The sequence below is a fragment of the Mus caroli genome, unplaced genomic scaffold (assembly GCF_978045245.1).
Source record: "Mus caroli unplaced genomic scaffold, Mus_caroli_1 scaffold_18, whole genome shotgun sequence".
NCBI classification, from domain to species: domain Eukaryota; kingdom Metazoa; phylum Chordata; class Mammalia; order Rodentia; family Muridae; genus Mus; species Mus caroli.
Window position 1 is genome coordinate 7,375,001 of NW_028227273.1, and position 16,204 is coordinate 7,391,204.

The 16,204-nt window shown below is 46.5% G+C and overlaps 1 protein-coding gene across 3 annotated transcripts in view; it reads left to right on the forward strand.

Moving 5' to 3' along the window:
- The window catches only part of Stpg4 (sperm-tail PG-rich repeat containing 4), a 42,674-nt gene that overhangs the window by 23,521 nt on the left and 2,949 nt on the right, over window positions 1-16,204 (forward strand). For 2 of the 3 annotated variants that reach the window (XM_085832757.1, XM_021149813.2), the window contains one exon: window positions 10,893-10,997. In XM_085832757.1, coding sequence (XP_085688883.1) covers window positions 10,893-10,997 — 105 coding nt within the window. Of the gene's footprint in view, window positions 1-10,048; window positions 10,214-10,892; window positions 10,998-16,204 lie in introns of all 3 variants that reach the window. The other variant, XM_021149811.3, reaches the window with a different exon arrangement.

A 16,204-nucleotide genomic window follows, 5' to 3' on the forward strand; every position in this document is an offset into this window, starting at 1 on the left:
TGACAGGCACAACAGCAATGTAAAAACCTGCAAAGCCAGACAGCCTAAAATTCAAGAACTTAGTAAAAACATAAAAGAGTAAAGATAAATGAATATAAATTTCAGTTTTTCTGAAATTTTATGGTAGCATAGTGAGTTTTTAAAAACATTTTCTATTTGTGTGTAACTATGGACACTTGTGGAGACCAAAGGGCAACCTTTGAGAGCTCTCATTCTCGCCCTTGTGGGTCCCAGGGCTTGAACCAGGCATTCAGGATCCTGTGGAAATGATTCTCCTTAAGACATCTCATCAGCCCACATCTTGATGTCTGGGAACTTGATTTTATTTCTGAAATGGGGTTTTGCTCTGTGGCCCAATCTGGCATAAACTCGCCCCACCTCTCCTTCCAGTTCCAGATTACAGGTGTGTACCCCCAACCCAAGTCTCTCCCAAACCCAGCTTTGACCTTAGAAAAAACAAAACACCAAATAAAAAAACAACGTGAAGTTTTCCTAAACACATTTCTCAGTATTTTGGTATTTTTTTTAAGTTTTATTTATTTATTAGTTATATGAGTACACTGTGGCTGTCTTTAGACACACCAGAAGGGGGCATCAGATCTCATTACAGATGGTTGTGAGCCACCATGTGCTTGCTGGGAATTGAACTCACGACCTCTGGAAGAGCAGTCCCTGCTTATAACCACTGAGCCATCTCTCCAGCCCCCATACTTTGGTATTTTTAAATCATTCTTTTTTTGAATGACTCATAATGTCAGCAGTTTAGTCTGTTACGGCTCTATCATTCATAGGCCAGTGTAACTCTGCCAGATCTCCTGGATCCACCAGAGGTTCTCCCTGCGGTCTGGGCACTCCACCATTTTTATTACTTCATGAGGTGCGGCTACATTTTTGGTGGTCATGGTGGTAAAACCTGCATGCTCACATTGAGGTGGGTTTACATCTTGTTTTTAGTGTATTGCTCAAGGGAGAAAAGCTGACACACCAACCCACCAGCAAGTGGTGGGTGCTGGTGTGAGTGAAGAGAGGTCTACGTTTAGTTTGGAGATACATTTTCACGTAGCTGCAGGCAGGCCTCCACCTTCTGATGTAGTTGATGACCCCTGAACTCCCCGCCCTCCTGTCTCCTCCTCCCAAGTGCCCTGCCATGCCTGATTTTCATTCTGTCTTTTGCCTTAGTCAACATTCTAGTGCTGTGGGGAGACACCATGACCAGTGTGGCTCTTATAAAAGGAAGCGTTTAGGTGGAGGCTGGCTTGAAGTTTCAGAGGGTTGGTCCGTCGATTATCATCATGGTGGGGAACATGTCGGCATGCAGGCCGGTGCTGGAGCAGAAGCTAAGAGCTACATAGCTGAGAGAGAGAGAGAGAGAGACTGAGAGACATAGAGACACAGAGACACAGACCCTGGGCCTGGCTTGGGCCACACCTCCTAACCCTTCTAGTCCTCCGAAGGCTCACCACACTCCTGGTGACTAAGCACTCAGTATAAAAGCCTATGGGGGGCCATTCTCATCCAAGCTGCCACAGCTTTCTTTGGGAAGATGTGCAGGCTGCAGACAGTGGAGTAAATCCCTTGTTGCATCCAGAGTCACCATCCCTCTATTATGGGCCCTCCATGTACTCTCTGGTCACAGGTCTTTGCCTGGTCAATTATTGAGTGGATTTTAATGTTCTTTTGCTGTTGTTGGCTTGTAGAAACTCTATAGCCCAAAAAAAATGCATATTTTTAAAAGTTTTTCAAGGATTTTACCTTTATTCTTTGGCTTTATTTATACAAAAGGTCAAAACACAAAATTTTGTTGTCAGCAGATTGGGTGGTTGGTTATCACATTCTCATCCAGGAGCCCAGGGAAGAAAAGAATGTTAGCCTCTCCCACCCCCGGCTCCTCACACAGTGCTCAAATGTGTCAAATAGAGACGTGAAATCCCTATTTTTCCCTTCTTTTTTAAACTACGAATTTAAATTTATTTTATTTTTAAAAAGTCTTATTTATTTATTTTACATATGTGAGTACACTGTAGCTGTACAGATGTTTGTGAGCCTTCATGTGATTATTGGGAATTGAATTTTAGGACCTCTCCTTGCTCCATTCAACCCCGCTCGCTCGCTTGCTCACTCACTCGCTTGCTCAGTCCCTGCTGGCCCCGATCCAAAGACTTATTTATTATTATAGATAAGTACACTGTAGCTGCCTTCAGATGCACCAGGAGAGGGCGTCAGATCTCATTACAGATGGTTGTGAGCCACCATGTGGTTGCTGTGATTTGAACTCAGGACCTTCAGAAGAGCAGTCAGTGTTCTTACCCTCTGAGCCATTGCGTCAGCCCCAAGTTTAAATTTAAGTTTTGCTTTAGATGTTCTTTAATTTCCTTCTAAACTTTAATCTTAATTCCTTTTTAAAAGACAGGCTCTCTTTATGTAGTCTTGGGGTTGGCCTGGATCTTGCTATGTAGACCAGGCTGACCTCAAACTCAGAGATCCACCTGCTCCTGCCTCCTGAGTGCTGGGATTAGAGGCCTGCGCCTCCGTGTCTAGTGACAAGCACATCTGACTCCAGTCCCTCTGAAATGTGTTGTGGGTTTATGGTGAGGTCCCAGTGCCACACGGCCCCGTTGACGCTGACTCAGCACAAGCTGCTGCCTTGCTGTGTGTGTGAATCCTGCAGTCACCAGAAATCTGACCTATGGATCTCGGGTGTCCTGTACAGATGAATCCTGGCCGGGCCACCTTCTCCTCTTTAGAACCCAGTTAGCTATGAAATGGGCACACGCACCTGTTCCCCTCCCCCGGCTGTGGACTGCGAGGAGCCCAGAGGAGCTGGGTTTGCGTTATAATCCCCAGCCTACGGGTAAAGAAAACTGGTGACTATGAAAGCAGTGTAGATTATTTTGCATGATTTTGTTTTTTAAATATATAATGGTGATCTTATCTATTCTCTTACTATTGTGAATTCACGAATGCATTGTACAGCGTGTTTGAATCCGTTTCTCTAACATTGCTAGACACATTTTATTTCTTGACATTTTTATCCCAGTGTCGTCCTCCTTTCCCTGTTCCACATTAGCCGTCCCGATTGCAGGCGCTGTGCCCCTTAAACTATTCCCCCTTTATAATTCTTTTGTCTTCTGTCACATACATTTCCAGTCAACTTCTAGAGCTGTTAGGGAAAGGTTTACAAAGCCCAAGAGACCACGTGCTCCGGAAATGCGTAACAGTGTTCAAATGCTTTCACTCTTAAATAAAATGAACCCACAAATTTAAATTCAAACGCCTTAGTGGATATTCTATGCCCTTCGCGGAATACACACACACACACACACACACACACATTTGATGCACAGTTTTTAAAATGTTTTAATTTTTCTTTCCAGTTTTATTTTTATGTTTATGGACGTTTTGCCTGAACACATCTGCATGTCCCATGTGCGCAGCACTGTAAATGTCATGGGATCACCTAGCACTGGAGTTACAGACAGTTGTGAGCTGCCATATGGGTGATGGGATTAGAACCCAGGGCCTCTGAAAAAGCAGCCAGTGTTCTAAACCCCTGAGCCATGTCTCCAGCCCCTAAAATGTCTTAATTAGCATATATTAATAATAGATGATTGGTTATGACAGTCTCACAGATGCACAGACTGACCTGAACCAGTTCAGCCCCTTGTCCTCCTGGGTCCTGTCTGACTCCTAATGATTGCTTTCCCCGATTTTAGGCCACTGTCTGCTTTCTTCTTCCTCTCTTGTCTTAATATGAAAAAATTAATGAGGTTTGGTGTGCAGTTCAGTGGTAGAATACTTGTCTAGGGTGCCTGGGACCCTGGGTTCAATATCTTGTCCCAAAGAGAAAAAGAATGGAAGCAAGGAAGGAGAGGGAGGGGTGGGGGGAGACAGGAGGAGAGGGAGGAAGTTGAAAAGAAAGCAAAAAGCAAATTGACTTTGAACTTGAGAACCAAAGTCCTCCCATCCTGAAGTCATTTTCACTGTGCTCATATAATAGTTGCACTTGTGCACGCACACACGCACGCACACACACAGACATAAACATAAACACACATAGACACAGGCACACACAAACACATAAACATACACACATACATACATACATACATACATACATACATACACAGACACAAACACACACATAGACACACACAGATACAGATACTAGCATAGGCACACACAGATACACACAGATACAGATACTAGCACAGACACACACATTGACATACAAGCACACACACAGACACACACAAACACACAGATACACACAGACATACATACAGACACATACACACACACAAAGACACAGGTACACACAGATACACACACACACAGACACACACAAATACACAGACACACAAAAATACACACAAACACACAGATATACACAGACATACATACAGACACATACACACACAAAAGACACAGATACACACAGACACACACAAATACACAGACACATAAACACACACACAAACGAACAGATATACATAGACATACATACAGACAGACACGCACACAGAGACACAGATGCACACAAACACACAGACACACAAACACACAGATATACACAGACATACATACAGACACACAGATGCACAGATACAGATATTGGAGCAGGCACACACCGACACACACACAGTCACACATGTACACACACACACATACCTGTTATAGACTTCTTGTTCTATTTTAGGGAATTCAGTAGTTAAATGATTATATTTTGTTCCCAAAGTGTAGGGGCTTCTCAGGAGGAGTATTTGGAAATTTGGCTGGAAAATGATTTTTCACCTCAAATTACAAGCATAAGGGGGTGCACAGCTATCGATGATTTACAGTTTTATTAACTTCATACAAGATTTATTCATTACTCTCCGAGCACTGGTGTCCTATCTGTGTATCTGAGGCAGGCAGATCAGGAGTTCAGCTGGTTCTTGACTACGTAGTGAGTTTGAGGTCACTCTGATCTACATTGCAAGCTGCAAGGAGGGATACAAACAGCACAAAGACCACCAACATCAAAAACTCCAGCCTGAAATGGGACAGTGTGCCTGGTGCCTGCAGGAGTGTGTGTGTGTGGCCTAGAAAATGCGTGTATACATGTACATAGTCTCAGACACTCACACCCACCCGCACTCACACGTACTCACAAACAAGCACAGAAACCGGGGAGAGACAGGGGTCAGCTCAATGGCAGGGCTGTCGCTTTGCATGGGAAAGGCCTTGGGTTTGATCCCCAGCACCAAACCAAAGCAACTTCACTAATTCTGCGTTGACACGATCCTCCCCTCATATACAGAAACAGTCAGTCATAGAAGTGTATCTTCAGAGGAGCCATGGCTTGTGATGGCTCGTGATGGCTCATACCTGTAATCCCAGCTCCCGGGCCTTGGAGGGAGGAGCATCAAGATTTCAGGCTAGCACTGGCTACATCAAAAGTCCTAGGACATCTTATGCTCCATAAGACCTCATCTTACAACTAAACAAAAGTGAAGACCAAAATCAAAGAACAAATACATCATCAAGGAATCGTTGATAATGACAATAACTTAGTTGCCAGAAGAAAGAAAATGATCTTTTGAAGAATTTTACATGTCTACCCAAAGGATCATCTTTAGTCACTAAAGTGATTACTGAAAACGTTATAATGTGGCACTTCTCATTTTGATGACTTAATAGAACAGTTTAAAAACGCAGCTGTCAGTAATCCCAGCATTCAGTAGGCAGAGGCAGATGGATCTCCATAAATTCGAAGCCAACCTGTTCTACATCATACACGCTAGGCCAGCAAGAGCTGCATAGTAAGACCCTGTCTCTGAATGGATGAATGAATGAATGAATGAATGAATGAATGAATGAATGACAGGCCTGGAGAGATGATAGCTTGGCAGCTAAGAGCTCTGGCTGCTCTTCCAGAGGACCAGAGTCTGGTTCTGAGTGCCCACGTAGCGACTTACGACAATCTGTCAGCTCTAGCTCCAGAAGATGTGACACCCTCTCCTAGGCTTTCTACACGTGGTACACACACACTCAAGCACACGCACACACACACATTAAATAAAGAAATAAACCTTTTCTAAAAGGAAAAATGCAACACGCAAATAATAAATATAAATTGTGATTAATTTGGGCGAGATCGTGTATATGGAAAAACAGGAACTATGAGTGACATTGCTTTCACTGGCTCTGTGAGGTGCCATGACCTGGCGAGTTGGTTATTTCTTTTCTAATGCCTTATGACTTTCCAAAACACAGTTTCTGAAGAGAAATAATATCTTGTTAGTGGAAACAAACCTGATGTCAAATGACCATGTTTTCTTTATTTGATGTAAAGACCATGTCCAGTCATTTTGGTATTGCTACAACTGACAGACTGTCTTACGTAGAATATGGGAGGGAAGGGCCAACCAGGTGGACAGAGCAGGCACAAGTGACATCCGTGTTGTCTGTTTCGATCACATTTGGGAGAAAGCACCCTGGTTGCGAGTATCAGGAGTGCGGCGTGCTACAGCGTTGGCTCATTCCAGCAGTTCCTGGACTTGAGGAATGAGTTCAATTAAAAATTAAGCTGACAGCTTGAAATTCCAGGGGAACAGAGAGTAATTAATATAAACATGGTTGTATGGAATAAAGCAGAAAATTGATTTTTGCTCGGATGGGACTTGGAAATTTGGGTTGTTACAGGAGTCTCCTCCCTGATGAGCCTCACCTGTGGACGATACAGTTTGGAAAATGCATTTCAAATACAGTCACAGATGTACTAGGATTCAAAGCTGCCATGCCTGTCCTGACGACTAGTTTCCCAACAGTCTGTGGAGCTCATCCAATGGCGCTGACACCAGCAGTGGCATTTTACTGTCCAGCTGAGACCAGTGCCTTTCCTGAGACAGACTAAACTTACAGCAGTGTCTGATTACAGTGGAGAGAAAAGGTGAAGAAGAAGAAAAAAAATAGTACCTTTTCCATTGCAAGTGATAGAAACCCATTCCAAATCAGCCTGAGCAATATACAAAATAACGTAAAGGCTGGTTGGCGTCTTAGTCTGTTTTCTGTAACTAAACACCACGGACTTCATAGACTGTGTAGAAACCAGGTTCTTAGACTCATTCTTGCTGTGATGAAACACCACGGCCATCATCAGAAGCAGCGAGGTCAGGAGCCTGCAGGCAGGAGCTGATGCAGAGGCCATGGAGGGACCACCAGCCCAGGGATGGTACCACCCACAAAGGGGGCTCTAACTCATCAATTGCTGACTGAGAAACTGCCCTACATGATTTTGGAGGCGTTTTCTTAGTCCTCTCAGAGGACGAAGTGGCCCTCTAAGTGGCCCTTTGTATAAAGCTACCCTGGACAGTCCCTCCTTAACAATGTGACAGGCTGAGCGTGTCACCTTTAACCCTTTCCTTTCTCGCTCGCTCACTCCCAGGATCTCACAGTAAAAACACAAAACTCTAAAATCCAGAGTCTTTACAAATTCCAGGAGTAAAAGTTTAGTCTCTTTGAAATATCCAATCGCTTTAAAAACTCAAAATCGAGCCGGGCGTGGTGGCGCGCGCCTTTAATCCCAGCACTTGGGAGGCAGAGGCAGGCGGATTTCTGAGTTCGAGGCCAGCCTGGTCTACAAAGTGAGTTCCAGGACAGCCAGGGCTACACAGAGAAACCCTGTCTCGAAAAACCAAAAAAATAAAAAAAAAAAAAAAAAAAAAAAAACTCAAAATCTCTTTTTAAAAGTTCAAGCTGTGGGCTCTTGTAAAAAAAAAAAAACATAAAAATTAAAAAATGGAGGGGCTAGAGAAAGCACCCAAGGAGCTGAAGGGGTCTGCAACCCTATAGGAGGAACAACAGTATGAACTAACCAGTAACCCCAGAGCTCGTGTCTCTAGCTGCATATGTAGCAGAAGATGGCCTAGTCAGCCATCACTGGGAAGAGAGGCTCCTTGGTCTTGCAAACTTTATATGCCCCAGTACAGGGGAAAGACAGGGCCAAGAAGTGGGAGTGGGTGGGTAGGGGAGCAGGGCGGGGAGAGGGTATGGGGGAATTTCGGGATAGCATTTGAAATGTTAAATGAAGAACATATCTTAAAAGAAAACATAAAAAATTTTAAAATTTGTTGAATATGTTCTTCAAAAGGGAAGAACCAGGGCCCAGACAGAGTCATTTGGACTTTTTCATGAGTCAGGTCAGTGCAGGCCAGTTACCAGTTTTCATTTATCTATCTTTGCAATGCAGCAATTATCCCAAGAGTGGGGCGAACACTGCGCCCTCTCCAGGTTTATCCCCCAGGCCCTGTCCTGCCTTGCCTGCTGTGACCTCCTCTCTCACTGCTTCCAGCGAGGACCCTTCCTCCAGCTGTCTTGCCTTGCAAATGGCTCCTCTTCCTCCTGTCCGGCTCAGCTCAGGTGTAGCTAGCTTTCCAAGGGACTTCTTGGGCGCCCTGGGACTACATCAGTGTGCCCTCTCATTACATCTGTCCCTTTGGGTGACATGTACAGTACATAGAATATTTAATATTTTTCTGATGTTTCCCCACTAAAATATAAGCCATGAAAGAAATACGTCTTTCTTGTCAACTAGGACTCAGTTCTCCCAATGGAACAGCAGTGAGTTGTTGTTGTTTTGGGTTTGTTGTTCTTTTTCGACACAGGGTTTCTCTGTGTAGCCATAGCTATCTTGGAACTCACTCTGTAGATCAGGCTGGCCTTGAACTTAGAACTCTGCCTGTCTCTCCCTCCTGAGGGCTGGCGTTGGAGGTATGAGCCACTGCCCAGCTGGAACAGTGGTTTTCAGTCCCAGTATTTAAAAGAAGGTGGGATTTATTTTAATGTTGTAAAAGGCTGAGCGTGACTTCTGTTTTCAGAGCTGTGGAGGGCAGAGGGCACGAGGTCAGCTGGCAGAGAGAGGGCGGGAGAAGGCGGTGTGTCCTCCTCCTGAGGATGCTCCTTGAAACCGCACAGCTCAGCGACTTCCAGCTTTTCATCCTAATGTGACTCATGTGGTTGCACCTAGATATACCCACGAGGACAGGAGATTGCGCTTTTATTCTGGGTACACACGTCCTCAACCCAAAATTGTCCTAATGCCCCCAAGTAGGAGACCAGATATGAGGAGACCATCATTTCCAGCTACGTTCCAGCCCATTGCCTGGAACATGGCATGCTGGTTGAAAGATTTAACTAGAGGAATACTTCCAATTTTGTTTTCTTGGCTTCTGTAAAGCAAAAAAGAATGGCACAGCTGGGTGTTTGTTATATCCAGTGAGAGGGATTTCAGAAGTCCTGGGTCAAGTGGTCGCTTTGCTGGTTTCTTCTAGGTGTGAGGAGACCTTCAGTCTGTCTGTCGTGGGGCTTGCTGGAATGTCTTGGCATCCTTTGTGCTATAAATATTTCTCTCCTTTTGTCTTCATATGGTGTTTTCTCCCTCTCCCTCTGGTGTACATGCATGTGTGTGTGTCCAAATGTCTCCTTTTCAGCCAAGAGAACACCAGCCACATTGGACATGTGCCCACTGGGATGACAAGACCCCAATGTGAGTTAGACCCTGTGTCCAAGTAAAGCCATATCCTGAGGTCCTGGCAGTTTAGAATCCACTGGATTAAAGCATGTTTGAGCTGTATGTGAGGTAGCATGCACCACTCAACGCAATCAGGCACAACGTGAGTTCACTGGCTATGTGAGTGTCGGGGTGGAGACGCAACGCAACCGAATGAATACTCAGGATGCTGTGCTCTGGGCCACTCAGGCTCACTGAGGGGCTTCCACAAGTTGCCCCAGCTTCTTAGCAGGAACAACAGAGCTCTTGAGGAGTCTAGGGGGTCATTAAAGGCCTGCCATTTCTATACTTTCATTGGCCATTCCAAGTCAGAACCAAATAAGTCAAACTTCAAGGTCAGCAAGCCAGGAAAATGCACAGAGCCCCTGCACGTTGAGTCTTTTCAGCAGCATGGTTTCCTACGCAGGCTGGGCTCTGCCATGTCCTCCCCCACGGGTAAGCTGCCCAGAGCTCAGTCCAGATCAGATTGTACTTCATTAACTGCGGTCCCTCCCACAGCTCCCTCTGGTAAAAGCGACTCATACTAGCCACCGAAGGGAAAAGGTCCATCCTGTTATCATCCGGAGAGTGGAGTTGGAAGCCTCCCTGCCAAGCAGAGAGATGTTCATCATGAAACGTTTCCTGTGGTTTCTGCTGACCCCCAAGTTCTGGGATTCAAGCCAGGTGGCAACTCTGTCCTCCCATGGGGCCAAGTGTCAATAGCCTATTGTGCTGTCTAGTTTTCTGTCAACTTGACACAAACTAGAGTTATCTGGAAGGAGGGAGCCTCAACTGAGAAAATGACTCCATCAGATCCTACTGGAGGGCGTTTTCTTAGTTAGTGATCAGTGTGGGAGGGCTCAGCACATAGTGGGTGAGGCCAGCCCTGGGCAGGTGATCCTGGGTTCTATAAAAAAGCAGGCCATGGAGAGCAAGCCAGCAAGCAGCATTCCTCCATGGCCTCTGCATCAGCACCTGCTTCCAGGTTCCTGCCCTGCTTGAGTTCCTGTCCTGACTTCCTTCAATGATGGAAATGTAAGCCAAATAAACTCCTCTCCTCCCCAAGCTGCTTTGGTCCAATAGCAATAGAAACCCTAACTAACGCACGCACGCGCACACAGAGGTGACTGGTCTCCTTCCTCCTCTCATGATTATACCTGGGGCAGCTGAGCAGATAGCACGGTTCCTACTCCAGTTTCTTATGCTTTTAGGTCACACTCATAAGCTTTTGCAAGCCCAGATCTGGAAGTTTCTATTATATCAATGATTCATGTGTTTATTTGTAGAAGACAAATAATGCCTTAAAACACACCAAACATTAGTGAAAATGAAATAGTCCTTTACTTTTTAAAATGTTTTTCAGCACGAGGGCCCTGGACCAGGTGACTATGAGCTGAAGGCATCCCCCAAAGGCTCTATTACTTCTTGTTTTCGATCTAAGGTCCCCCGATTCTTGCCTGTCAGTTCAGTAAGTATTTTAAGAGACACACTGTGGAGGGCGATCGGTATTAGGATTCCACTTGTGTGTGTGTGTGTGTGTGTGTGTGGGCAGGGCAGGTGGAGAAGGGACCTGTAAGTGTGTGTGTGTGTGTGTGGGCAGGTGGAGAAGGGACCTGTAAGTGTGTGTGTGTGTGTGTGTGTGTGTGTGTGTGTGTGAGTGTGTATGTGTGCCTGGTGTGTGTGTGTGTGTGTGTGTGTGTGTAGGCAGGGCAGGTGGAGAAGGGACCTGTAAGTGTGTGTGTGTGTGTGTGTGTGTGGGCAGGTGGAGAAGGGACCTGTAAGTGTGTGTGTGTGTGTGTGTGTGTGTGGGCAGGTGGAGAAGGGACCTGTAAGCTAGCACTGCAGTGTTCTGGGTTGTCTGTCGATGCAGCGGCCATGCTGTCTGGAAGCTTCTGATGCAGCGCCACCCTGGGCTCCAAGACCGCAGCTGCTTTCCAGAGCTATGGGTTCTCTGACCTGGCTGTCTGGGCCGATACCGATGTGAGCCACGCAGGAGCTGTTGCCAGACACCCGGAGCTGCCATTCTGAGTGTGTGTCCGTGGCTTCTGGGAGCCTAAAGAACTCAAAGGTTGAAAGAGAAAGATTGTTCCTGAAGTAGATGGGACCATTCATTCCCCGAGAATGGAGTTCGGCATTTCAGACCTGGGTGTGGTGGGGCAGGACTTCAATCCTTGGAGCACTTGGGAGGCAGAGGAGGTGGATCTTTGTGAATTTGAAGCCAGCCTGGGTGTGTGGTGTGTGTGTGTGTGTGTGTGTGTGTGTGTGTGAGAGAGAGAGAGAGAGAGAGAGAGAGACAGAGAGAGACAGAGAGAGACAGAGAGAGACAGAGAGACAGAGGGAGAGAGAGACAGAAGGAGAGAGAGACAGAGACAGAATGTGTATATGTATGTGTGTGAGAATGTGTGTGTATGTATGTTTATATGTACATATGTATGTATGTATGAATATGCATGTATATATATGTGTGTGTGCATATGTGTGTATATATGTATGTGTCTGAGGATGTGTGTATGTATATTTGCTTGCATGTGTGTGCATATGTGTGTATATATGTGTGTATACATATATATGTATATTTGTGTATATACATATTTTTTAAAGGAGACATGACTTTATGTTTAAACGCACTAACTACTCTTTGGAAGGACCTAGGTTCTAATTTCCAGCACCCACATAGTGGTTCACAATCATCTGTTACTTCAGCTTCAGGACATCTGACAGCCTTGTCTGAACTCCTCAGGTACCAGGCATGCACAGGGGCACAGACACACATGCAGACAGACACATAAAAGACATTTTAAAGATTTTTTTGTAGTTAAAGAAAGGTGTTAATTGTGGATGAGGAAACACACACACACTCACACACACCAGGCACACACACACACCAGGCACACACACACACACACACTCACACACACCAGGCACATACACACACCAGGCACACACACACATTCACACACACACACACCAGGCTCACACACACACCAGGCACACACACACACTCACACACACACACACACCAGGCACACACACACACCAGGCACACACACACTCACACTCACACACACACCAGGCACACACACACACCAGGCACACACACACTCACACTCACACACACACCAGGCACACACACACACTCACACACACACCAGGCACACACACACACACACACACTCACACACACACACTCACACACACCAGGCTCACACACATCAGGCACATACACACACCAGGCACACACACACACACACTCACACACACACCAGGCACATACACACACCAGGCACATACACACACCAGGCACATACACACACCAGGCACATACACACACCAGGCACATGCACACACCAGGCACATACACACACCAGGCACATACACACACCAGGCACATACACACACCAGGCACATGCACACACCAGGCACACACACACCAGGCACTCACACACACTCACACACACACCAGGCACACACACACACACACACTCACACACACACCAGACACACACACACTCACACACACCAGGCACACACACACACACACACACACACACACACACACACACACACCAGGCTCACACACACACACACACACACACACACACACCAGGCACACACGCACACTCACACACACCAGGCACACCCACCAGGCACACCTACCCACCAGGCACACACACACACACCAGGCTCACACACACCAGGCACACACACACACACACACACACACACCAGGCACACACACACACTCACACACACCAGGCACACACGCACACTCACACACACCAGGCACACCCACCAGGCACACACACACACACCAGGCACACACACACACACACACACACACACCAGGCATACAGAGTAAAAGCCCTTCTGCAAAGCAGAGCGGGACTTGAGGAGCTGAAAAACCAGTTTCTTTCTGAGGGCTAAGGTTTTTGTTTGTGTGTTTGTTTGTTTGTTTGTTTGTTTGTTTTTATATCTTTGAAGAGTTTCCCTCCCCTTATTTGGGATTGGTCTCTTTGAAGTAAGACAAGAGAGTTGGTTGGTCCACAACTGTTTTGTATGCTGTGCAGATCCAGCCTTGAGTTTGTTGAGTCAATTCGTTAGCAGGGGCCGCTGTGGAGGAAGACAAACCTCACAAGGTCTATGTTTTCAGCAGCCAGGTTTGTGTCTCCGGTCAAGAGGGTGAGGAAGGAGCCGGCCATCTTGGAAAGCTGGTTACTATTATTACCATGCCATGGCCCCTCTCCCCGTCTGACTACCTGGAAGTCAACTCCTCATGACAGGTTCCCCTCTCCGAGGTCACCTTAACTGCCGTTAGGGTTTGAGGATGTCAATGCTCTTAGCTGCTTCTGAGCTGACAAATGGTCAACAAGATGGGTATTGGTCAGAGTGCCTGGGGGCCAGGGTCAGTCTAAGGGGGTAAACTTAACCTATGGTGATGATTCAGAGCATAAGAGAGCTATGTTGCGACAGGGTGTGAGTCTAGAGCTCGTTACACCAGGGAAGTATGGGAAATTATCTGAGTCTGAGAAGCCGTCCATGGCTCACGGATGTAGCCGGAGCCACAGTTTCCGAGGAGATGGTCGTAGGCTCAGGGCTGTCAGCAGCCATCGAGGGCTTGACTCGGGAGCGTCAGAATGACAGGATGTGGACCCTCTCATGGGGGGTGAGCAAGGTCTTTATTGAGACCTGGTGTTTTGACTAGTATCAAGTCTCCAGGGCAAAAGGCAGGTTCTTCTTTGAGGTCCTGGTAAACAGGCATATGCCTAAGTCTCAGCAGAGCTGGGGTGTGGGGGAGGCAGCAGGGGGATCTTGGAAGATTGTGTCTTCCAAGTGAATTAGGTTTTTTTAGGTGTCTCTTTTTAGGTAGTTCCTTTAATACAGCTCCCCATGTTGTGGTGACCCCTCCCCGTAACCATGAAATTACTTTCCTTGCTACTTGGTAAGTGTAACTTTGCTACTGTTACGAATCACACTGTAATTATCTGATATGCAGGATATCTGATATTCCGCCCCCAAAGAGGTCTTGACCCACAGACTAAGAATCATGGCTTTAGGGGATCTTTATAGCCCTTTTAAAGACATCTTTCCAGAGGACCGGGATCGCCACACACAATGCAGATTGAATTACTTCTGCCGTAAAGGCAGGCCCACTGTCTTCATTCTGGAGGCTCTTAGGTAGCCCAAGTCTGGGAATTATCTCAGAAAAGAACACCTTAATTACCTAAGTGGCCTTTTCTGTTTTATATGGGAAAGCCTCTCTGCTCCCTGTGAAAGTCTACCAAGCCTAGGGAGTGTTTGGAGTTAGGCCCACAGGCATGGACGGATCTACTTGCCAGTTTTTCCCAGGATAAATGCCCCGTCTGTGGGTTGTGGGCATCTGTTTGCAGAATTGCTTAAGCCCTTGACCTAGAAACATATTTTTTTTCCTTCAAAATAAATGTCTTCCTGTCCCAGGTGTTACATCTGATGTATCATTCATTGTTTCTTTGGGACAGTTCTAGAGCCTGAGTGAGAGCTACTGGCCCTGCCAACTGGTCACTTTACTTTCTTGGTATTGGTTCTGATTCGGGCACCTCAAAGTCCTGACTATGGCATATTCTGCTTATCAGAGTCCCTCTTTTAAAAAAGAACTCCTATCTCTACAGAGGACCAAGTCACTCTTTGCCAATGGTTGATCTGAGAGATGGGGACGGCCTCATCACGTGGGGACTTCCACAAAAGTGGGCAGGCATCTCTTCTTCTTCCAGTAGATAAGAAGTCTGCCAGTCAATCAGCCAGAGATTTCCCTTGGAATCTAGAATGTTCATTACATTATGAGGGGCGAGAATTTAAGGGGACAGCCAAGAGAAAACTTTTGGGCTTTGGGGATTAGGAGTCCGACAGCAGTAATGGCTCACAGGTACCCTTCGCCACCTGATAACCAAACCCCAAGAAAACTGAGCAAATGACTAGAAAGAGAAGTGTCCATTAAGTAAGGGCAGGAGTCCAGGGTTGATGCTTCCTCTTAGAGGAAATTTTAGTGTCATCTGGTAAGAAATTAGGGCTGGAGGGTCCTTGGTGTCACAGCCACCAGCCTTGTGGTTTTGTGTGTGTACCACCCCTAGTCTCTGTCTGTGAGCTGGCCTGCCAGGCCTGCACACTCACGCTGCAGCCCCATTAATAGCACCAATAAAGGCTTCCGCTTCCCTTGACGTGTGGCCAAGACTTGATTGGATTTCCAGGCTGTTCCTTTGCTTTTGGCCGAGCAAACATCCTGCCTTTAAAAGCAGCTTTTGTAGGCAGCTGATGTCATCCAGCAGCCTGACTGCTCTGCTCCATGCTCAGGGTGATAGTGCTACCACCCACGGCCTCCCGGAGAGGGGATGAACAGCAAGGGAGGGCAGGCATGTCCGGAGCGACAATAGTTAATGGCGGTGATGGAGCCAACACTGGGTCCTGGCACCAGCACTCAAACCCAGGCCCGCTGGATCCTGAAACCCATGTTGGCATGGTTCTCCTCTTCCTCCTTCCTCATTCTATGTGTGAGTGTGTGAATGTATGTGTGTGTGTGTGTAATGTGTATGAAGTGTGTGTGTGTGTGAGTGTGAAGTGTATGTGAGTGTGAAGTGTGTGTGCAATGTGTGTGAAGTGTGTATGTGTGAAGTGTGTGTGTGTGTGAATGTGTGTGTGAGTGTG